General features: G+C 37.8%; 1 protein-coding gene and 2 long non-coding RNA genes across 5 annotated transcripts; 1 reads left to right on the top strand and 2 right to left on the bottom strand.

Annotated features, from left to right (window-relative positions):
• Positions 1-756: 756 nt before the first annotated feature.
• On the bottom strand, positions 757-21,580 carry LOC109167819. 2 transcript variants are annotated; one of them, XR_002051915.1, is made up of 6 exons: positions 21,568-21,580; positions 3,288-3,323; positions 2,896-3,034; positions 2,645-2,777; positions 1,995-2,228; positions 757-1,113 (listed from the first exon to the last, which is right to left on the bottom strand). It is a non-coding gene; the product is annotated as an uncharacterized LOC109167819 (long non-coding RNA). The 2 variants fall into 2 exon arrangements; XR_002051914.1 differs by lacking the exon at positions 21,568-21,580 and having other exon boundaries at positions 758-1,113; positions 3,288-3,804.
• LOC109167820 lies at positions 4,393-20,170 on the bottom strand. The gene is made up of 3 exons (XR_002051916.1): positions 20,160-20,170; positions 18,949-18,954; positions 4,393-4,478 (listed from the first exon to the last, which is right to left on the bottom strand). It is a non-coding gene; the product is annotated as an uncharacterized LOC109167820 (long non-coding RNA).
• On the top strand, positions 16,758-19,610 carry LOC109167818 (LEAF RUST 10 DISEASE-RESISTANCE LOCUS RECEPTOR-LIKE PROTEIN KINASE-like 1.1). Of its 2 annotated transcripts, XM_019316897.1 has the most exons (5): positions 16,758-17,566; positions 18,028-18,069; positions 18,150-18,377; positions 18,537-19,520; positions 19,577-19,610. In XM_019316897.1, the coding sequence occupies exons 1-4, from the start codon at positions 16,849-16,851 to the stop codon at positions 19,487-19,489; spliced, it is 1,941 nt and encodes a 646-aa protein (XP_019172442.1). In that variant the 5' UTR covers positions 16,758-16,848; the 3' UTR covers positions 19,490-19,520; positions 19,577-19,610. The 2 variants fall into 2 exon arrangements, with proteins under 2 accessions (XP_019172442.1, XP_019172443.1); XM_019316898.1 differs by having other exon boundaries at positions 18,537-19,588.
• Positions 21,581-22,756: the final 1,176 nt, after the last annotated feature.

The following is a 22,756-nucleotide window of genomic DNA, read 5'->3' as shown; positions in this document are numbered from 1 at the left end:
TACTTTCTTGGTCTTCAAGTTAAACAATGTACTGGTGGAATTTTTATAAATCAAGCGAAGTATACTAAGGACCTGATTAAGAAGTATGCAATTGACGACAAGACATCAGTAAAGATTCTAATGAATACTTCATTAAGAATGGATATTGACTATGAAGGGAAAAGAGGTTGATCAAACCAAATATAGATGAATCATTGGTTCACTATTATACCTCACGACAATCAGGCCATACATGTCTTTTGCCATTGGTGTGTGTGCGAGATTTCAATCTTGTCCCAAGGAAAGCCATCTAAGTGTGGCTAAGAAAATCTTAAGATACCTCAAGGGAACACAAAGTGTTAGACTTTGCACTAGTACAAAATGAGCCATGCGCGTCTTTACTATTTGACAATACGCGTCTTTACTAGTAAAGACGCGTATGGCGCAGACACGGAAAGGTGGCAACTTTACGCGTCTTTACTCTGAAGCCGCGTAAACATGAATTATACGCGTCTTTACTAGCAAAGTAAAGATGCGTATACTGTGTAACAAATTAAAAAAATAACAATAGTCGTCTTTAAGACGCCTATTGTTATATTTTTTTTAAAAATAATTAAATTTTATTCATTTCAACATAAAATTCAATTATCCAATCATTTATATAATTCGAATCATTAAACACAAAATATAATAAAATTGTTCAGCACAATATATATAATCCAACATAAATATTGACTAATTGGAAAGGTCAACCTTGAATCTGATACCACTACAAAAAATATTTTTAAAAAATGATGAGATTCATTAAGAATGGAACACTTCATTCTTGATCTAAAACTACAATTAAAGATTACTTACTCTAAACAAGATAATGCTGTGACATGTGTATTCTTACAAATAGCTTAAACTTTAATTGGAGTTGGAACACATACTTTAGTCAAAATTACTAAATGAGTATATGATAGAGTAAAATAACCATACCAACATTAAAAGCTTGTTTGCTCCATCAGATATAGCAGCAGCCAGCAAGGCTGTCATATTGTTCAGGACCAAAATCATTTAAGGCAGATGTGAGATATTCTCCAGCTAGGGTTCTCTTAATATAGTTTGCCCTTGGGGTGATGGACTTGACACCTGAATCACAAAGCATCCTAATGAGATTTAGGAATGACAGTATTTTGGTGAGACTACAAGAACCGACACCAAACCAAGCATAACTCTAATTGAGTAATAAAGCTATCCACCAGGGCACCAATCAGTGAAAGCAATTAGTATGGAATTATCATTTTTTTTCTAATTAGTAGAAAGAATATAATCATCAAGGCACTAAGGGAGAACCAACCTAAATAGTACCTGATTTACATCTGGCCTCTAAACAAACTATACAAGCTTAAGCCCATCTAAGAAAGTATTAGGTACAGATTTATCATAAAAAAAAAAATATATAACTAACTTTTCTGAGTACCTGTAAACATAAATACTAAACAGAGTTACAGAGACGGAATGTTTTCTTGATTTGAGTACATGTAAACAAAGACGACAACAATAATACAAAGTAATAACAATCACAAAATATTGGAAGGATTTAGAAAAACTGAAATTACCATGCAAACAATACTCCTATATGGCTATATTCCAAAGTGTATAACAGAAATATAAATAGCATTTTCACAGAAAAGCATAAAATGATAGCTCCGACTAAAAGCATTTTCACAGAAAGCATAAAGAAACCAGTTAAGGGATAATCGGTTGGGAAACATCCTCAAACTTCACTGCAATTTTCCTAAGTCCATGAGGAACTTCTTTTCCATTAAATTTTTGTAAGCAGCAAAAGCATTAATAATTATATAACTATCCAGGATTCATCCATAAACGCAAAAACATTAATAATTAAAGCACCAAAACCACAGACAATTGACAAACGTAAATAAAGAATGGTTTGACAGTTTGCAAAACTCACAAATACATGCTAAAAATAGATGTAAATGATTAAATTTTGAAAGAAACTGACTAACCTTCAAACACATTTCTTCTCTTCTATGCTAGAAATCACAGCTTTTCATCACAACCACTACCTCTATCGCCATGTTCTTCCCCCTTTGACTCTTTGAGTGCTTGAGTTTTTCAAGTATAACACCTTTTTCCTTGCTATTTCCATTTTCTTTAGGGAATCTTATAGCATCCTTGCTGCCCACTGGCGACAGAAATTGCTTCTCCTTCCTCTGTCAATATATTAAATCCCCCGTGTCCTTAAATTGAATAATCAAATATTAGACCGTAAAGAGCAACTACATCTGTTTTATATGCTTGTTTGTAACTTTTGTACCAAACTATGCACTATGCTTCAATTAAATCCCTCTGGCAAAAGATTAATGGAATTTTCTTCCCATTTTGCAGAAAATGGCACTGCAAATTTCTAAACATTAATACATTTAAAAATAAATCCCCAAAATTCAAAAGGGATAATTCTCATGTATTCTTATAACTCCCTCATCCTTTTGTTTTATTTTTATTTTTCATTAAGCATCTCAAATACTTGGAAATTTTCCCTCTTTGCAAATCAAATTACAAAGTAGTACTATGCTCTATTTTCCAGTATGCATGCCTATGAAAATGTTTACTAGAATTCAACAAAAGGTTGAAAAACAAGAATGAACATACTCACTTCAAGATTTCAGGAAAACAACCTGAACTAAACTGGAAAGAGTAGAACTTTTGTGCAATTTTTTGTTGAGCAAGAGAGAAATTTTTGGGCACTTCTCACTGGGATTTTTTATTTCTACATCCTCCCATTTGACCTGAAATTTTGAAAGAGAAGATGAAACAACTAATGCCCAAATACATAATATATTTGAAAACTTTAGTTCTTTTCAGCAAAATAATGATAAGATATGCAATAAAACCAAATTCCAATACCGAATAGAAGTGCGGAAGAGGAAAGTTAAGGAATGGAGTGCTGCCCCACTGTGCAGATTGAAGATTTCTTCGAGTTCATCCTTCTGGGAGAATTATACACGGAAACCGCAGCTAGAAGAGGGAGCCACTCGAGCCCATCCTTCAGGGTGTTTGCCATCGCAAATTAAATTTAAAAAAAAAAAAAAAAATATATATATATATATATATATATATATATATATATGTGTGTGTGTGTGTGTGTGTGTGTGTGTGTGTGTGTCTATATATATATATATATATATATATATATATATATATATATATATATATATATATATATATAGAGGATGTATGTATGTAGATCAAGTGAAGAGGTTGCTTGGTTGGAGAATAAATGTATGCAACAAACATACCTCTTGAGAGCTCAGATCTGGCGGCCGAGCTTTCTTCTTCGATGGAGCGGCGACCGTGTGGCAGTGGCGGAACAACGACGTGAGATCAGATCTGGTGGAATGGCTGAGCTTTTGCGCTACTCCGGAGTTTCTTCTTCTTCTTCTTCGATGGAGCGGTGGCGGTGGTGGAACGACGGTGTGAGATCAGATCTGGTGGAATAGCCGAGCTTTCGAGCAACTTCGGGCTTTCTTCTTCGAAGAGTGAAGAGAATATGAGTACGTTGGTCGTAAATCCAAAGAAGAAGAAGGAATAAGCTAGCTAGCTGGAGTACGTTGGTCGTCGAAAGCTCGTCGTACTATGGTCGCAGATCTGAAGGTCGCACCGCAAATGCAGTCGGAGAAGTACGAAGCCTGAAGTCGTCACCGCCGCTGCCGGAGCTACTATTGTCGAAGCTCGAAACTCACCGTACGTTTTTCGCAGATCCAAGGGAGGAAGAAAGAAGAAGGAATGATGATGAAGCTCAGAAGATGAAGAAGCAAGACTTAAGAATACGTAAGACTGTACAAATCTTGAGTAATATATCAGTATAATAAATTTAAAAGAATAAATTAATTTTAATATACAACTATACAAGTCTTGATTAACATACCAAGTAGTGTATACTTCAATACTAAAAATAAAAAAAATAAAAAGCGCACTACACGCGTCTTTACTATAGTAAAAATGGAGCGTGGAGTTTGTAACATATTTACAAAAATGCCACCATATTATTTTTCCTGTGTTTTACGCGTCTTTAGTTGTAAAGTAAAGACGTGTATTGTTGCATTTTTTTGGTCAATTCTCTACTAGTGTTGGTACCCAAAAGGAGGATTTTTTGACCTAGTTGGATATTCAGATGCTGATTTTGCTGGTTGTCGAATTGACCGAAAGAGTACCTCTGGAACATGTCAGTTCTTAGAGGGAAGACTCGTGTCTTGGTTCAACAAAAAGCAAAACTCCATTTCCACAAGTACTGCTGAAGCTGAATATATAGCAGCGGGGAGTTGTTGCGCTCAAATTTTATGGATGATAAAATAATTGAAATATTATGGTATAAGTGCACGAGATGTGTCCATCGAATGTGATAATACGAGTGCTATTGCTATTACTCACAATCCAGTGTTACATTCACGAACCAATCACATTGATATCAAATATCATTCTATTCACGACTGTTAGTGTTTTAATTGTTCAAAAATCCCAACTTATAATTGGCAATATTATTATGGCATACTAAGATAGGATTAGTTCAGTGTATGTTTTGTTCCACAGAGGACTGATCAATCAGATTCAACAACAGAAGGACTGACACTGAAGATCTGTTTTAGGAAGCTGTTTTCCTAAATGCTGTACGCGGTTTTACAGAAGTCAGATTTGGAAAGAAGATCAGCGTATCTGCTTCGGAAAGGTATGGACCGAATCCTTAAGATTACATTATTCAAATATCGTCCTACCATCTACAATCAAAGACATCTATGGAAGGAGTGTTCTTTTGACGGAACTATAAGTATCCTCATTCGAAGAGAATTAGGGTTACGTCTTTGAGAAAGAAGAAAACACTTCACATCAGTTTGATGAGATCAGATCTTTGATTATCATGCCTCTTCTCAATACAACATGTTCATGGTGATTAAGATGACGAACTTGAGAAGAATCACTGCTGCTTAAACGAAAGGACACTGTGATCACACTGTTGTGGGAACAACTGTAAAGAGCGTCATTGAAGTGGACTGCATCAGAGTGGGCTCTCCAAGTGAAGGGATTTCATTGGACTTCTGTATGCATGGCTCTCCATCTTCAACAATCCCCCAAACCTGTATAGACTGGGTATGTACCTTGTGTGGGGCACCTGGGTAAGATTATTGTATATCTACCTTTGTACATTGGATTATGATTTAGTGGATTGGACGCCTATGTGATCGTCCCCCAGACGTAGATACACGCTGTATCGAACTGGGTAAACATTCTGTGTTGTTGGCTTTGTGGTGTTATCTTTTCTTTAATCTTCACTATGATTTGCTATTACTGATTGAATTCATCGCTGAATCAGTCAGTCCATTTAGTCAGTTGATTAATCCAGTTAATCTGTTTAAAAAGAGAAAATGCAAAATTACATGTGGTATCAGAGCTTTTAAGTCTACATAGTGACTTGATCCGTACGGGTTGTTTTAGTTTTGCATTGTACTCTGTCTTTTGGAAGTGCCTCTGTGTGTGTTCGTTGGCTGGTTGCTTTTGTTCAAGATGGATGCGAGTATGAAACCACCAGAACTAGATGGTCACAACTACTCATTCTGGAAGGCTCGTATGGAGATATACCTCCATGCACAAGGTACCAGGGTTTATCGTACTGTCCTAACTTGGTGGAGCCGTCCAACTGTTCAGAATAAGGATGGAACCACTGGAGATAAGCCCATGGAGACTTGGACAGACGATGAAATGAATGCCTCTGATTTAAACAACAAAGCTTTGAACTCGATTGTAGGATCTCTACATGAATCGGTTTTTACTCTTGTCACCGGAGTAAAAGAAGCTAAACGTGTATGGGAAATTCTTGAAACCAGATTTGAGGGAACCAGTGATGTCAAGTAGTCAAAGCTACAAATGGTACTGTCAAAATTCGAAGCCCTTAGAATGAATGAATGAAGAAAAAACCATTTCGACCTTTCACAGTCGGGTTCAGAATCTGATGAACAGAGCCTCAATTCTTGGTGAACCTTTCACTGATGAGAGAGTAGTCAAAAAGATCCTTCGATCTTTGCCTAAACGCTTCCGGATGAAAGTAACTGCTATTCAGGAACACACAGGCTGGGAAAAGAAGACTGTCGGAGAACTTATGGGAAGTTTACACACATATGAACTAGAAGTGCTTGCTGATGATGATCTTGCAAGCAACAGAAAAGGAAAGTCAGTGGCTTTTGTAGCTGAGGCTGATCGAGAATCTGACACAGACGACATAGATGATGAAACTTTAGCCCTTCTAACCAAGAATTTCAAGAAAATATTAAAAGGTTTCAACAGAAAGAGTCAAGGTCAGCCCACCAGAACGCAATATAAAGGCAATAACTCCTCATATCAGAAAGCCGAAATAACGCCTTTTTCACAGAACAATCAATCTCAGACTGGTCGAACAAGACAGAACAGAAACAGTTCCACAGATACAGTGAAGTCCCTCAACCGGTCAGTGTAGTGTAGAGAATGTGAAGGGTATGGTCACATACAGGCTGAATGTGCAACGTATCTCAAGAGGAAAAAGGCTATGTCAGTAGCTACATTAAGCGATGATGAGGAGGAAACATCCAATGATCAGTCAGATGATAATGTGGGAAACTTTGTAGCCTTCTTTACAGCTATAGACATTCAGTCAGACGGAAACCAATCAGATGAAGAATCTTACATATCAACTGATGATTTTGAAGAGAGACATACTCAACTTGAAATAGAATTTGCTAAACTTGTTGCAAGCTGGGAACAACTAGTGAAAGTCAATAAAAATCTGAATGATGAACTGAAGCAAAGGGATGATCTTCTAAAGAAACTGAATACAGATCTTGTCATAAAAGAAGATCTCATCACTTAGATAAGATCTAGAGAAGGAAAACTGATAAAGAACTGGAGGGTCTGAAGAAAAATATCCAGATGATGGACATCACATCAACCTTAGACAAGATTCTAGACTCTGGCAGAAATCCTAATGACAAAAAAGGACTAGGATTTGAACGGGGTGAATCTTCGAATAATGCACCTAGGTTTGTCAAAGAAGGTGTGTTAAAGATCATAGCAGTTCACAGCTTTGAACAAGGACAGTCATCTCGTTCAGTGCAGAAAATTGACAAGAGAAGAAGATATGATCAGACTGCAGATACTGACCTTGCCAAAGTAAAGCATCAATTTCATTATGCAAAGTTCAAAAATAAGCTTGTCAAAGTTAGACAGTACACTCCCATCTGTCACTACTGCCAAACAAAAGGTCATACTCGGCCTGAATGTTATTTTTTCTACAGAGACCAAAGGAAAGAAAAATATCAGAACAAGACTATTACACCGTTCACTTGACAAGTTTGGGTCAGAAAGTCAGAAGTTATATGCTACCCCACTATAGTTCTGACTGCATCTACAACTGAAGCTAGATGGTATTTCGACAGTGGCTGTTCCAGACATATGACAGGAAATGTAAAGTGTCTGATGGCGGTTCAACCTAGCAGTGGAGCTGTAACATATGGGGATGGACAAAAAGGGAAAATTGTTGGAAAAGGTACCCTGAATGTACCAGGTCTACCTCAATTAGAAGAAGTTCTGTTAGTCAGTGGGTTGAAAGCTAATCTAATTAGCATCAGTCAGTTGTGTGATCCAAATTGGAATGTGTGCTTCGATCGTAACTGCTGCAGAGTTAGTGACAAAGAAAATCAACTTGTCATGGAAGGAAACCGGTCCTCAGACAATTGTTATGTTTTGGCAAATGAAACTGCATGTCATCTATCCAAATCTGATGAATCAAAACTTTGGCATAGACGACTGGTCACGTAAACTTCAGAGATATGGATAAGCTGATAAAACTGGAAGCTGTGAAAGGTGTTCCTAAGATCAGAATAGATCTGGATAAAGTTTGTGGTGCTTGTGCTATTGGGAAACAAATCAGAACTCCGCACAAAGCATTAAGAGGCATCACCACTGAGAAGTGTCTAGATCTAGTTCACATAGACCTCATGGGGCCAACACAGACTGAAAGCATTGGGGGAAAGAAATACATATTTGTGTGTGTAGATGATTTCTCACGATACAGCTGGGTATACTTTCTAAGAGAAAAATCAGAAGCCTTCAAGGCCTTTAAAACTCTGTGCATAAGCGTTCAGAAGGAAAAGAATGAGTCTATAATAAAAGTTCAGAGACTGAGGAGTGATCATGGAAAAGAATTTGAGAATTCACTATATTCAGATTTCTGCTCCGAACACGGTATATCACATGAGTTCTCAGCTCCCAGAACAGCTCAACAGAATGGTGTGGTGGAAAGAAAGAATCGAACATTACAAGAAATGGCTAGAGTTATGCTACATGCCTCTCATCTGCCGCAGCGCTTCTGGGCTAAAGCAGTACACACTGCTTGTCATACTGTAAATAGAGTCTATCTTAGACCAGGAACGACCAAAACACCATATGAGATCTGGAAGGGAAAGAAGCCCAACCTGAAATACTTTCATGTGTTCGGGACAAAGTGTTATGTGCTGGCTCTTATATGGCTTGAAACCACAACTGTATATGAAGCAACAAGACTTGAGACGATACAACGAGTCTACTCATACAAGTTAACCAACAAAAGTCTTGCGAAAGGAAAATCTCTAACCATTGATTTTGATATCAAGAAACCATCTCTTGATAAAGCCACTGAAGAATAATTGAAAGCTCTGCAAGATGTCATGCGGCTATGTAAGATCAATGATGAGCTTGATAGATTGCACAGAAATGATCCCAAAGCAAGTATGAGTCATGCGCCATAGCCTGATCAAATTTCAAGCCCTCCAGAAGATGATGAAAATGATGAAGATGATGAAAATGATCACGATAACTCAAATCGAAGTAATCATTACGATGATGATGACGATGATAACAATGATGATGGTGATGCCATGATTACTGACTCGACTCTAAAACCGAATGAATCAAACCCGAAAGAAGGAGATTCACATCACAACAAATCTTCACATTCAAATGATACTAAAAAAGATCATGCTGACCCGAGTCTGAGAGCAGCCAGCGGTGGAAATGTGGATGCATCGCTCGGTGCGAGACATGACGACTCCGGTCACAAGGAATTGCATGCACAAGAATGTTATGTTCCTTCGGCAGACAACCTTAGCACGGCAGTCATCCTTTCAGCCCTAGGAAAGCTAAGCGATGAGAATGCTACAAATTTCAAGGAGTTAAGGAAAACTATTCGTCATACAAAAAGGGCAAGTGTAGAAGCAAAAGAGTGTGTTTCCTCTTAAGGAAAAGCGACCCGAGATCAAATCTCTGCACGAAACTACTCTCTTGAACGTGCCACACTTACTTCTCTAATCTCCACAAATTCCATGGTGAGTGGCATTGCCAAATAAATGGCACAATTATTTCAAGATGTGAGCGTGCTTAAATCAAATCAACTCACCATTGAGCAAAATCAAGAGAAGATCATGAAGGAGCAGCACTACATGAAGCATTCCAACTTTAATCTCAAAGAAAGGGTCGATCTTGCATGCACCAAGACAGACATGGTTCACGATGATTTGTTCACAGTTGGAGCTAATCAGATGGCTACTCTCAACTACGTCAAAGAGATCCTACTTACTCTTCAAACTCTTCCTCAGTCATTAAACTCTGCACCTGATGATGCCAAAAAGGGGGAAAATAGAGACAAAGATGACAGGGGGAACGAAAGGAGGGACAGAGACGAAAGGAGAGACCGAAGCAATCCAAGTCATGGAGGAAATTCAAGCAGACCAATGTATACCCGCTCTTCCAATCCTCAGTCATCTCGAGGTAATCCTAAAAACAGTTATAGGCAAAGGCAACAACTTCGTCAGAAATGGATGCGCAACAAATCAATAACGAGAGATGCAGAAGGAAACTTTCTTCCTTTTGAACCCTACAAAGTAGGTAGTAGAAAGCGTTTTGAAGGCTGCAACATACCCATACAGCTGAAAGGAAAAGATAATCAGGTCAGACAAGAGTATCTACGAAACAAAAACAAAGAGATTAGAGAAGAAAATGAAAGATTGCGTCTTGAAGAAGAAAAAACCAAGAAGAAGAGGGAACAATACCTCAAGTATTTTCAAGAAGTGCAAGAGAAGATAAAGGATCTAAAGGCCATTGGAAAAGATGCTGATATGGCTGCCAAACATAGTGCCGTCTTCAAAATCCATGAAGAATCAGGCAAAAGCTATGTAGAAGGAATGAACTCCATAGAACTAGTCTTTTGGTGGAACAATGGAGTAATTCCAAGCCGAAACATCCTCGAAGCATATAATAACTACATGAGCTATACACTGACAGAGAAATATGCAGAAGTAGCCCGAGACAAAGACATTCAAGCATTCAGGAAAATCATAAATGACGAACTTGATTACAAGAAGATGCTCAAAGATAGGGAAGCCGAGGAGAAGGAGATCCAAAGAGAAGAAGCTCGATAGAAAGAAAAATTGCCGAATATGTAATATATAGATATTTTTTTTGTAATATGAATCTAATGTGAATGAAGTCTATCTTTTTGCGAGTTGCAATAAGGTCTTTTAAATGTCTTATTTACTTAGATCTTCTTGTAAACTCAACTATATGGCTGTTTTGTAATTAAAATCCTTTCTTGGATAATTTCAGCCTGATAGCGAGAGTGTAGGTTTTAGCATCATCAAAAAGGGGGAAATTGTTAGGAACATGTGTAATTAGATTTTGATGATACCAAACTCACTAGGAAATTAGACCCCTATTTTCTCTCGATTATTTTGTATCTTTCGTGTTGAACGAAAGTTGCTTTTGCTCAAAGAATGATTCGTGCTCAGCTGAGTATATACACGAATTAGAGTATCACTTAGTCAATCATGACAGGTTGAAGAGAAGAGAAGATCAAGAGAAGGCCGAGAGATCCGCTAAGACCGAAACTTGGAAGGGTCAATCTCTCGTGTAATTGACAAATGATAAAGAAAGATCATTTGAATTGAGAAGACAACGAATGATAAGGACAATCCTTCGTTATCAGATCCCGAGACTACGAGTCAAGGTCTGACTCGATTGGACAAATTCCACATTTTTCAGAAGCATATTTGTCCAAGTCTCAATGATGGGAAAATCATCCTACACAAATGGTGTCCTAAGAATGATATTTCAAATATCAATGAGCATTTAATGATTAGAACATTTTGTCTTCACTACAAGAAAAAATGGTTGGTTGCTTTTAGAAGCCAACGGTTATACAATACAACCACATTTAAGTCTCCTTACCTAGCGGTCATTACATGCTGGTTAATAGGTTTGAAATTTTCATCTCCCTCTAACGGATGGATTTTTCACCCCTATAAATACCCCTCTTCATCACTTGAAGAAGGTGCTGGTTTAGTGATCAAGGAAGCAAGCTTGGCTTAGTTTGTACTAGGAGTGATAGTGCAAACCCTTTCACGAGTTGTGAAAGAAGAGTGGAGTAGGCTTAGTTAACAGCCGAATCACTATAAAAATCTCTCTCTCTCTCTCTCTCTCTCTCTCTCTCTCTCTCTCTCTCTCTCTCTCTCTCTCTTGTTACTTATCTACATTTAACTGCCTTGCATTGCATACATATTCATCTCAGTTAAGCAATTTCTAACGAAAGTGTGCAAAGAATATTAAAAAGAACACATAATTTTCGCTGTGCATTACTCTTTCAAGTAAAGGTTTAAAAATCGCATAGAGTCTATTAACCCCCCCCCCCCCCCCCTCCCACCCGACTCTCATCCTTAGGTATCGGGACCAACACACGACTATTGTTTTTTTTTTTTTTTTTTTTTTTCTTTTTTTTTTTTTTACAAAAATGGTCCTTCCATCCCATTTTTCGTCAATTTCTCACCAGAGTAAGAACCATTTCCGACCAAAACGGGCTGGAAAATTGACGGAAAATGGACCAGAAGGACAATTTTTGCAAAAAAAAAAAAACAATAGTCATAGTCCGAAATTGCAAGTTTTGAAAGTTGTGGATCAATCCTGATAATGCCGCTATAGTTGTGGGACCAAAAGTGTCAAAAACGCATCTTTTATTCGATAAAGATAACATAAAGAAAAAAAAAATTTTTGTGATATTTACAAAAATGCCACTACAAATCACTAACTAGAAAACCTATAACTTTCCATTTACAACCCCCCATCTTCGAAACTAAAAACTACATTAAACATCCGCACACCCAAACTCAAACCTTCGGATCAACTGCTCTATCGTCGGAAAACATCGACCCATGCAAAACTGCACAAACATACAAAACAATGGCAGACGAACAACACTAACGTAAAAAACGACGCCAACAACGCCAAAAAAACCAGCTCGAGAATCATGCTTCAAACCACATTGGTTACTACTATTTTCGTTTGCATTGCTATCGTCCATGGTGACAAAATTAAGGTGAAGTGCACATGACTCCCCAACTGACCATCAAGTAGTATTGATTGGGTCGTCGCCATTAATACAATTGTGTTAGGAAAAACATAACAAAAATACACTAAAAAACACTATTAGGTACGCATCACCAAACACGCACCATTGAATATGCATAAAAGCACCACACAGTGTTCATAAATGCACAATTAAGTGTGGGGAGGTATGGTGCATTTTTTTTGGGTATGTTGTGTATTCTTGTGGTGTATTTGTGCTTTCATTGTTGTGCATTTTTCTAACATTATTGGTGCATTTTTTAACACTATTGGTGTCTTTTTTAAGCGGCCGCACCGACCGCATGTTAAGGCGTGACCGCATTTGAGCAGAATATATGTATATATATATATATATATATATATATATATATATATATATATATATATATATATATATATATATATATATATATATATAAACTATTTTTTTACAATAAAAATTTTTTAAGGGCTCCTAAAATTGGGGCCTAATTTTATTTATTTGAATATGCAATATAGCTAATGCTTATGATGGCATCCCCATTAGGGGAATTTTGCACATATTTTAAGAAAAAGTTGATGTGTTGGAGGAGAGAGGAGAGGGAGGGTTGGGGTTGTTAGGTTATTTAAAGGATTTTGTCATAATTTTGGGGATTTTGGGAGGGGGGGGGGGGGGGGGTTAGGGTTTTCAGTTTTTTATTTTTCCTTTTTTTTTTTTTTCCTTTTCATTCAATTCTCTTTCCTAATCGCACCTGCAAAATCTCCTTAAAATCATACCACTATTGAGGATGCCCTGAGTATGAGCTCCATGAGTGTAACGTCTGTAAGATACTTATATTGTGGACCTAGTTCCACCTTGCAACGTGAACTCTAGTATAAAACGACGTCGTTTTGTTTCAAAATGACGCCGTCTGAATTTTTAAAAAGAATTGTTTCCTTCCTTGCCGTTAACTTAAAGTTTGTCTTCAGAATTCGTTCATCTATATTCACAATTTTTGAACTCTATATGCATAATTTTAGAACTGAATATTCATAATTTGATATCTAAATATACAAAATTACAGAACTCAATATTCACAATTGTAGAGAACCCTATATTCACAATTTTAGCTTAGGACTCTATATTCACAAATTTATTAGAACTGAATATTCACAATTTTAGATCTCAATATACAAAATTACTGAACTCAATATTCACAATTGCAGAACTCTATATTCATAATTTTTTAACTCTATATTCCTAATTTCATAACTCTATATTCACTATTACAGAAATGAATATTCACTCTCTGAATTGTTTTCAATAAATAAATAAAAAAAATCATTGGCTGTAGAAACGGTGCCACTAACGGCTTCGTTATTTTCACACGCGCAAACTGCGTCGTTTTGGACCTGGGTCCACCTTCCTTGCAAGGTGGACCCGGGTCCATGACATAATAATTGCATGACTCTATCCAAATGTATGCACTATGCAGTACGCTGTACGCATATAATAAATGTTTTTTTTTTTTAAAGATGGGGCCCGCAAATTTTTAGGGCCTTGTGCCAACGCCACGGGCGCATTTGCTGAGGGCCAACACTGCCTAGAGCCTAGAGCGCCTAAGCGGCTTCTAGGAAGACGAGTAATTCGAATATATTGTCACCACTGCACTTTTCTCACTCGGAGCTGTTTGTTATTAAATTATTATAATCCCAAACTAGTCAACTACATATGTTACATGGTCATTTGAGTAAATGGTTGGAGGAATATATATAGAAGATGAGAACAGCCGAGCAGGCAATAAAAAAATCACTCGCCCAAGTTGAGTGTTAACTCTACCAAGTTAGGTGTTAACTCAGCCGAGTTGGGCGCTGACTCGGCCGAGTTAGGCCCCAACTTAGTGCTTAGGGTGCCTAGTCAGTTGTTTAGTCAATTGGATGACTAAAAGCCGCCTAGGGCTGAAATCGCCTCGGCCTAGGGGAGCCTAGCGCCTAGGCCGATTTTTACAACACTAGAAGTATGTATCATTTTAATTATAATTTAGTTTCATTTGATAATATTGTTATGTTTTTTAGTTTCATTTTTACACACACTAGTTCCATTTTAACAATAGCAAAGTATCATTTTAATTTTATTACAGTTTCATTTGACAATATACATTATTACATTAGCTCTAGTATTGTTATGTTTTGTAAGTGTACAAATGATACACATTAAATCCTTTTTATAATATTGACTAATTTATTTTTCAAAAGGGGAATTTAATTTAGTTATAATATTTGAATCGACTCCTATCTAGGTATAATTATCAGTTTTTGGTCTCTGGATATGTTGGAACAGAATCAGCACATATTATTCAATGATCTTCTAACTAATTGCAGCTGGTCAAATTTATTTATTTAGCATTATTTAATTTAAGTTGATGCCATTTATTAGTAAGATGTGATCAACATTCTTTGGGGGAAGATGGTTACGTAAAAGTGATTATATAAAAGGTGGATTCTCTATCATCTCATTCACGATTTTCAAGAGACAATATTCAGTGGAAAAGACTATCTATATTACATCTATATTACTGGTTATTATATTATTATGAAGTGGTGATCTCGCTGGATCAGATGGCCTGGAACAATGTCAGCAGAATCAGCGCTTGAAGCAGAAGTTGGCATGCATGTACCTCTCTGTAATTAGATGTTTTGAGAATTTGAGTTGGTTGTTGTGGCTAAGGCCGAGTGCATGTATACAAAACCCCCTTGTAATTCCTTGTAATCCTGGTGAACATCTAGTGGATTGAGCTTACGTGAGTTGACCCGCAGACGTAGGAGGTTTCGCTCCGAACTGCGTGATCATTTTTTGTGTTCTTGATTTTTATTTCTTACCTTTTAATTTATTTTGTTCATCCTAAAATGACATAATTAAAATGGTACGTTAATTCCTAAATTAAAAACCAAGTTGAACTTTAGTTATTTACTTACATTCAAGGCCCACGGCACAATTTCATGTTTGCAATTAACATATGTATTTGTAGTTAACATACATATTATGTGCCTTCAATTTATTTACATTCACCATCTATAACTATGAAATGTAAGCATATAATATATTAATTATAGACACATAATCTGAATGTCTTTTTAGATCAGGTCTACAAAGTAAGGTGGACCTGATCCAGGGTATAATTTATCTTTATAACAAGGGATTACTGATTTATTTTGACAATGCTACGCATCAGAGCTGTGGTTGGCAGGGCAAGAATGACAATATTTTGGACCAAAAGTAAACTTTTTTTTTTTTTTTTTTTTTTTAATGTTTATGCTTGATTTCAAACAGACTTGTGCAGATAGGGATCGATGGCTCTCAATGTCAGCACCTCTTACTTTGAGCTTGCGTTGAGTCTATTCAAAGGTCATCTTTTTCGGCTTTCTTTTAATAACGTTTCGAGAAAGGCACAGCTTCCTGGTGATTTCGTCTTTCGCGGGCTCTACTTCTTGAAAACTGACGGAATTCAGCGGAAAATCAGTCTGAACAAATTGAATTGGAAGGAGCCAAGTACTATTTCGTGTATTATATTGATGGTTAAATTAGTTGCATGGGAAACGAAACCCATCTTATGTGGCAATTTATATCATGGACCAGGGTTCACATAACATTATGAATCCTGTATTAAAACGAGGAGGTACAGAATTCATACTCAACACAACACAAAAAAAATCACAGCACAAAGTACATACATATGTTATATATTTACTTATTTTTTAGATCTAATTTAGGTACATATTTATATTCGTAGGCATAAAATTTCGCAATACAACACACAAAAATTCATAACATAAAACATAATTACTATTTTGTTTCATGTACAGAATTCATAGTCTTAAAATACAAAATTTCATAACACATGACACAAAAACTCATAATATAAATACATGTACATGCACCAAGGTCCACAGAACCCTGGTCCATGGTATAAGGATTGTGTTATGTGGGGTTACAAAACCAAACTTTTCCATGGCTATGGTTTCCGGTGGAACTGGGTTCCGTCAGAAATCATAGCTATGGTTTCTGGCGGACCAGTTCCGCCAGAAGCTTTAAAAAAAAAAAAATGAAATAGAAGCGGCGGAAAATGACTTCCACCCAAATTTGGCGGAAGTCATTTTCCGCCAAATTGAGCTCATTCCCCAGTCAACAAAAAATATTTTCCGTTGACTGGATTTTCCAGGTGTAGCCAAACACCAAAAACCCGGAAAATGATTTCCAAAAGTCATTTTCCGGATTTTCAAACACAGCCTGATAAGAAAGTCCAAGTCAACTTCGTGTCTTACCCGAGAATATAGGCTTTTACATTCTTCCCAACATATGCTTTTACATGTAAACAGTGAAAGAAGTGAAAGTAGTACAAATATTCAAATAACAATGAACTTAACCATTGTTTGTATGGGTTTTGCTAAATGGCCTGGTTTAGTATTCCCTCATACCTATTCTGGGTTTGCTTCGTTTTGTTTCAATCACTTATCTTTGTTCATGGAGAAGGCCTATCCCAATCCCAATCCCAATCTTTCTGCCCAAAACAATTCAACTGTGGCAACCTCATAAACGTCACTTTTCCTTTCACCAACAAGTCACAACCCAACTGCGGATTGCACAGCTTAGATTGTGCTGCCAGGCCATTTCCCAGAGTTAAGTTTGGAGAACAACAATATGATATTAGGAATATTAGAGGTGAAATTATGTGGCTCATCAACCCCCTTCCACAGAGTTACTTTCTGGAACAAAATTGCAACACTTTTTACAAGAATTTCTCATTTCCCAGCTCTGCTTTGATTTCCTTTATGCCTCGTTTGCATAAGTTCTACAGGTGCGAACGTAAGTCGAATGTTAGCTTGCAGAAGATTGGTCATTACTTCAATGGATTTGCGAGCTATAATAACTGCAAAAACTTCGTCCTGTACTATAGAGAGGACCGCAATGATACTGCCCCAGGCGGTAACCTTCCTGCAGAGTGTTCAGTCATTCAATTGCCATTCAACTCCAGAGCAAGTGGCCTGTTTCAGAAGTTAAATTCTTCGATTTCTGTACAATGGGTGGTCTCTGAAACTTGTGAGGATTGCCATTATAAAGGGGGGAGTTGCCTAATTGACCACAATAACAAGACTATTTGCTCTGGAGGTATAATTAGGACCTGTATTTACATGATATTCTTAGGAAAGTTGGTGTTGGGCAGAGGCCGGTGAACGGCCAACTCCAGGTGGCTAGGGGATTGTTTGGTCAAGGCTTGGATGGCCAAGTCTAGTACCCTGCCTCTTATAATATGGTCAGAAATTTAAGTAAAATTATGTATTTGATATAGCTTTTGGCGGAATACTAAACCCTTGATCTAACAAGTGGTTCGAGCCAGTTAAAACTGGTGGCTAGGAGATTGTTGACAGAGGTTTAATGGGTCAAGTCCAACACCCTAGCTTGCCCCTACCTTTTAGGGCAATGGTAAACCAGTTGGGTTTACAGAACAACTAGTGTCCTTTCTTATCTTGAAAGGATTCTACATTTTCATTGTCTGTGACTGCTGAGTTTGGGAAAGTTGTGTGTTTTTCATTTCTGGACATTAGTCAACTCTTACCTTATTACTTCAGTTGCAGGAAAAAGTATCAAGTCAAAGGTCATTCTGGCAACAGGTAAACATCTTTTATAAGCAACATGAATCTAAGTATCTTCTATATATAGATAAAAATGATATCAGCATCTGTGTTTTCAGTTTTTGGTGGGGTAATATTGATCCTGGCAACAAGTTTGGTGGTCATGTATTTTCGGAATCACAAGAAGGGATGTTTTGGTTCTTCGTCATCCTCAAAACGTGACCTTGAGGGAGGCAGCAAGTACTTTGGGGTTGCGGTTTTCTCCTACTCCGAACTTGAAAGAGCCACAAACAACTTTAATTCTTCAAAAGAACTCGGAAATGGAGGATTTGGAGCTGTTTATCACGGTACGCCATCTATAGAAACAAAGTATTAGTGGTGTCTGTTGAGCATATATAACCATTAATGTGCAATTCAACTATCAGTTTAGGCTTTTAGTTGAGATGGAGCACATGCTTCAATTGTGTCATTTGGAAATCTAGCGAAATCTTGTATGTTGTAACCAGGTAAACTTCGAGATGGAAGAGAAGTTGCAGTGAAGCGGTTGTATGAGCACAACAGCAAGAGAATGGAGCACTTCATCAATGAAATAAAAATCCTCACCAATCTAAGGCATCAAAATCTTGTAACCCTTTATGGCTGCACTTCGAGGCGCAGCCGGGAACTCCTCCTTGTTTATGAATACATCCCTAATGGAACAGTTTTTGATCATCTCCACGGGGAAAGGGCAAACGGTGTACCCCTCGCGTGGCCAATCCGAATGAACATTGCAGTAGAAACCGCTATCGCACTTGCTTATCTCCACGCTTCTGACATAATACACCGTGATGTCAAAACTACCAACATTCTTCTCGACAACAACTTTCGTGTAAAAGTTGCTGATTTCGGGCTCTCAAGGCTTCTCCCGTATGACGCCACTCATGTCTCCACTGCACCACAAGGGACACCTGGATACGTCGATCCAGAGTATCACGAGTGCTATCAGCTAACTGATAAGAGCGACGTTTATAGCTTTGGAGTCGTCCTGGTTGAGCTCATATCATCGATGCCCGCTGTGGATATAAGTAGACATAGAGACGAAATCAACCTCGCGAATCTAGCGGTGAACAAGATACAAAGACGTGCGTTTAATGAGTTGATCGATCCATCGCTAGGGTTCGAGACAAACACCGAAATAACGAGAATGATCACTTCAGTGGCAGAGCTAGCATTTCAATGCTTGCAAGGCAAGAAAGATTTGAGGCCTACAATGGATGATGTAGTGGAGACACTGAAGGGGATTCAAGGAGGTTATGAGTTCAAAGAGGATGCAATAAATGATGAGACAAATAAGAATAATACTACATTGGAATCAGAAGATGTTGTCTTGTTGAAGAGGATCAGTAGGTTCCCAACTTCTCCAACTTCAGTGACTGATAAGTGGACCAGTTGCTCTACTGCAACCAGTAACAGTAGATGAAATTGTTATATGTTTAGAAAGTTGATTTACATTAACTAAACCTATCAGATTTTTTATTTTTTATTTTTGGATTAGCTTTATTTTCATTTAGTATTTAGCATGTTATATGTGACCAACCACTCTCTTTTGTTTGATGAAAATGATAACAAGTAATATATACGCCAAGGACCTTATTGTCTAATGGTACCAAATTACTCCTTGATCAAGTGGGAGGTTATGGGATTGAGCCTCAGTAAAGATTCTGTAACTCTAATTTTGGACCGGAACCGCTGGTACAACAACTTGCCTAACGGTTTGGTTAACATATCAGCTACTTGATCAAGAGCGATGACGGTTGATACCTGCTACGCACAGAAACCAAAAAAAGAATTATTTTCTTAAATCAACGTTTCTCTGCCAACAGTAGTTGCAAAAAAAAAAAAAAATGACGAACCAACGGTGTCCGAGACCAGTTTCGCAGTTGCCGGTGAGATGTGATCAAAATCGACGGGAAAATCCGGTGAATCTCTGGCTATCGATCTCAAGCAGTAGATAAAAAAATGAAAAAAAAAATTATTCTTTTTCAGATGGAACTGAAATTGTGCTTAATTCATTCAGAATAAACGTGACAAGTTTCTCAATTATATATGTTAGGAATATTTGTAATAATGAATTAGATTTAATTTGCAACTGAGAAAATTGGGAGGTTGGGAAATTGGGGCATTAGTTCATGTTCATCCTCTTTGAACCCATTATAATTGATTGTTTGCAGGGACGGAGCCAGCATGGGAGGGTGCGGGGGGCCAACGACGATAGAAGTTTACTAAATCAAATACGTTGATATCCATTTAACATATTTCAACATAATCAATATATTATAAATTTACTAAAATTTAGACCTAGATCACAATCCGCGCACTCTACAATATACCATAATCTGTCAACAAATTACGCATAATAACCAGAAAAAAAAAAAAAACAAAAGAGCTAAGAATATGCAGTAAAAGAGGAAGAAGTGGCAAATGAAGAGGCGGTTAGTTGGTAACCAAAAATGGATTGACTTCTTGCTCTTCCTCATCGAAAGGGTTGAGATCGGCTGGCTGACTTATGATGTAATTAAAACCTTCAAATTCGCCAAAAAAATCCTCAAAAAAAAAAAAAAAACTCTCTAGAAAAACTAATTAATTCAAAAATAAATCAGTTTTGAAGGAACACTAGAGTAATTCATCAAAATTCAAATGATTCAAAGATTCAAAAAGAAAAGGGAAAAATTACTGTAGACTTGTAGTGTGAAGAAAAAGATGTGAACTGTTGTCTACTTGTCTGCTATGAGATTGAAAGCCAACAAAAATATGTATAAAATTTACTCTAAAAGCTTGATTGAAGGGGACAAAACATTGAGTCACCGTGATTTATATAAGGAAATGAACTGTTATGTATTGATGAAGAAGCTAACATGTATAAATAGTATATACAGGAGAACAAGTAGCTAAGAAGTTGTAACCACTACTCTAATATACCTATTCTAAAGGAATATAATTTGAATAAGTATAAACAGAAAACATCAACCACATATATTCTTAACATGCCCCCGCAAGATTGAGGATCCGTCGGAGACTCCAATCTTGGACCGAAATTGGATAAACAAGCGACGACCAAGGGGCTTGGTTAAAAGAGCAGCCAGCTGCGCAGATGAGGGAAAATGTTGTACAACCAGCACACCAGCTGGAACCAAACCACGAAACGGGAGTGGAAAACGGAGGCTTAACGAAATGGATTTGCGTCTCGTGGACTTCCAGGAAATGCGATTGTCGCCCAGATACACCAAATATGCGGTGGTAGAACGGCCATCAGTGGTGCAACCATCAGAGTCAGTGAACACTCGTAGAGACAACGTAATAAAGAAAACCATCAACAGACTTGTCTGTCGTTCCCCATACATCAGTGTAAAGTAACTGTAAGGGTTTTGTGCTAACGAGAGTGCTCTTAGAAAACGGCAATTTGTGACTCTGGTGTACATTGCAAGACCAACAACGAAACTGACGTAGAGAGGCAGCAGAAACTGGAATTGTGCAGTGTTGCAACACGAGTTGTAACACCGTATTTGATGGATGTCCCAACCGGTGGTGCCATTCAGACATAGATGGCAGGTGCGTGGCATTCATTTGAGGCTCATAAGAGAGAGTATTGTAGTACACACCATTAACGTTCGGTCCCCGTAACAATGCCATCCCGGTTTGAAGACCCTTCACGACAAAATGAGACGCAAAGAGCTCAACAGACACACGGTTAGCTTTGCAAAGTTGTGAAACAGAAACTAAACTTTTGTGTAGCTGTGGAGCGTGCAAGACATTTTCTAGACTAAGGGCAAAAGAAGGGGTGGGAATTGTGGCATGACCAATGTGAGATATGTGTAAAGAGTTACCGTCACCCAAGCGTATTTGGTCCGGACCATTGTACTTGGAGAATGACCGCAAAGGAGCAGTAGTAGGAGTGATATTGGCAGTAGCCAACACGGTTTGACGTGCTCGGTCATCGGCTTGTAACTGACGTTCATGATCAATGAGAACATCGGATAGTTTCGCTAAGGAAATAGGCTTCTGTCAGACATAAACAGCGAAGAAGATTGAATTATATTCATCCCCGAGCTGCGTTAGAATGTACACGACAAGGTCTTCAGCAGAGACCGGGGACTACGCCAACGCGAGTGCATCAGCGATGGATCGCATGTCATTCAAAAATACAGTAATCGACCGAGTACCTCTCGGATTTTGAGTGAGCTTGGCTTTGAGGGAAAGTATACGACATCGAGACGCACTAGCGTAAGTAGTGGCTAGGCATTGCCAAGCATCATAGGCTGTCGAAGCTGAAGACACGAGAGGTTGAACCGAGTCAGAACAACTCTCTAAGAGTGCACTGACGATGATTTAGTCTTGACGAACCCAAAGTAAATAATCTGGGTTTGTGGCTGTTTGAGCCGAACCAGAAAACTTAGGCGGTTCTTGGATAGAACCATCAACATAGCCATGGAGGTTGAAGCCAATGAGTGTAGAGTGAACCTGGCGCCTCCAGACTGGGAAATTTGTTGAGGTAAGTGTAATGGGAAAATTATATGTGGCAGAAAGGTAAACGATATCAGTAGTGGCAGCTATTTGATAAGGGGAGAAAGAAAAAGGAAAAAAAAAAAACCTTCGTAGGAGGTTCTGGCTCTTGATACCATATAAGGAAATGAACTGTTATGTATTGATGAAGAAGCTAACAGGTATAAATAGTATATACAGGAGAACA

The sequence above is a fragment of the Ipomoea nil genome, unplaced genomic scaffold (genome assembly GCF_001879475.1).
Source record: "Ipomoea nil cultivar Tokyo-kokei standard unplaced genomic scaffold, Asagao_1.1 scaffold3170, whole genome shotgun sequence".
NCBI lineage: Eukaryota > Viridiplantae > Streptophyta > Magnoliopsida > Solanales > Convolvulaceae > Ipomoea > Ipomoea nil.
The sequence above is the reverse complement of the archived record's forward strand: the minus strand, read 5'-3'. Positions and strand labels throughout refer to the sequence as shown.

Bases quoted from the DNA above. Each gene is read 5' to 3' on its own strand.
- LOC109167818 (XM_019316897.1), top strand. From the start codon at position 16,849: ATGGCCTGGTTTAGTATTCCCTCATACCTATTCTGGGTTTGCTTCGTT. The intron at 18,070-18,149 runs GTAAACATCTTT...CTGTGTTTTCAG, and splicing joins AAAGGTCATTCTGGCAACAG to TTTTTGGTGGGGTAATATTG. The intron at 18,378-18,536 runs GTACGCCATCTA...TGTTGTAACCAG, and splicing joins ATTTGGAGCTGTTTATCACG to GTAAACTTCGAGATGGAAGA.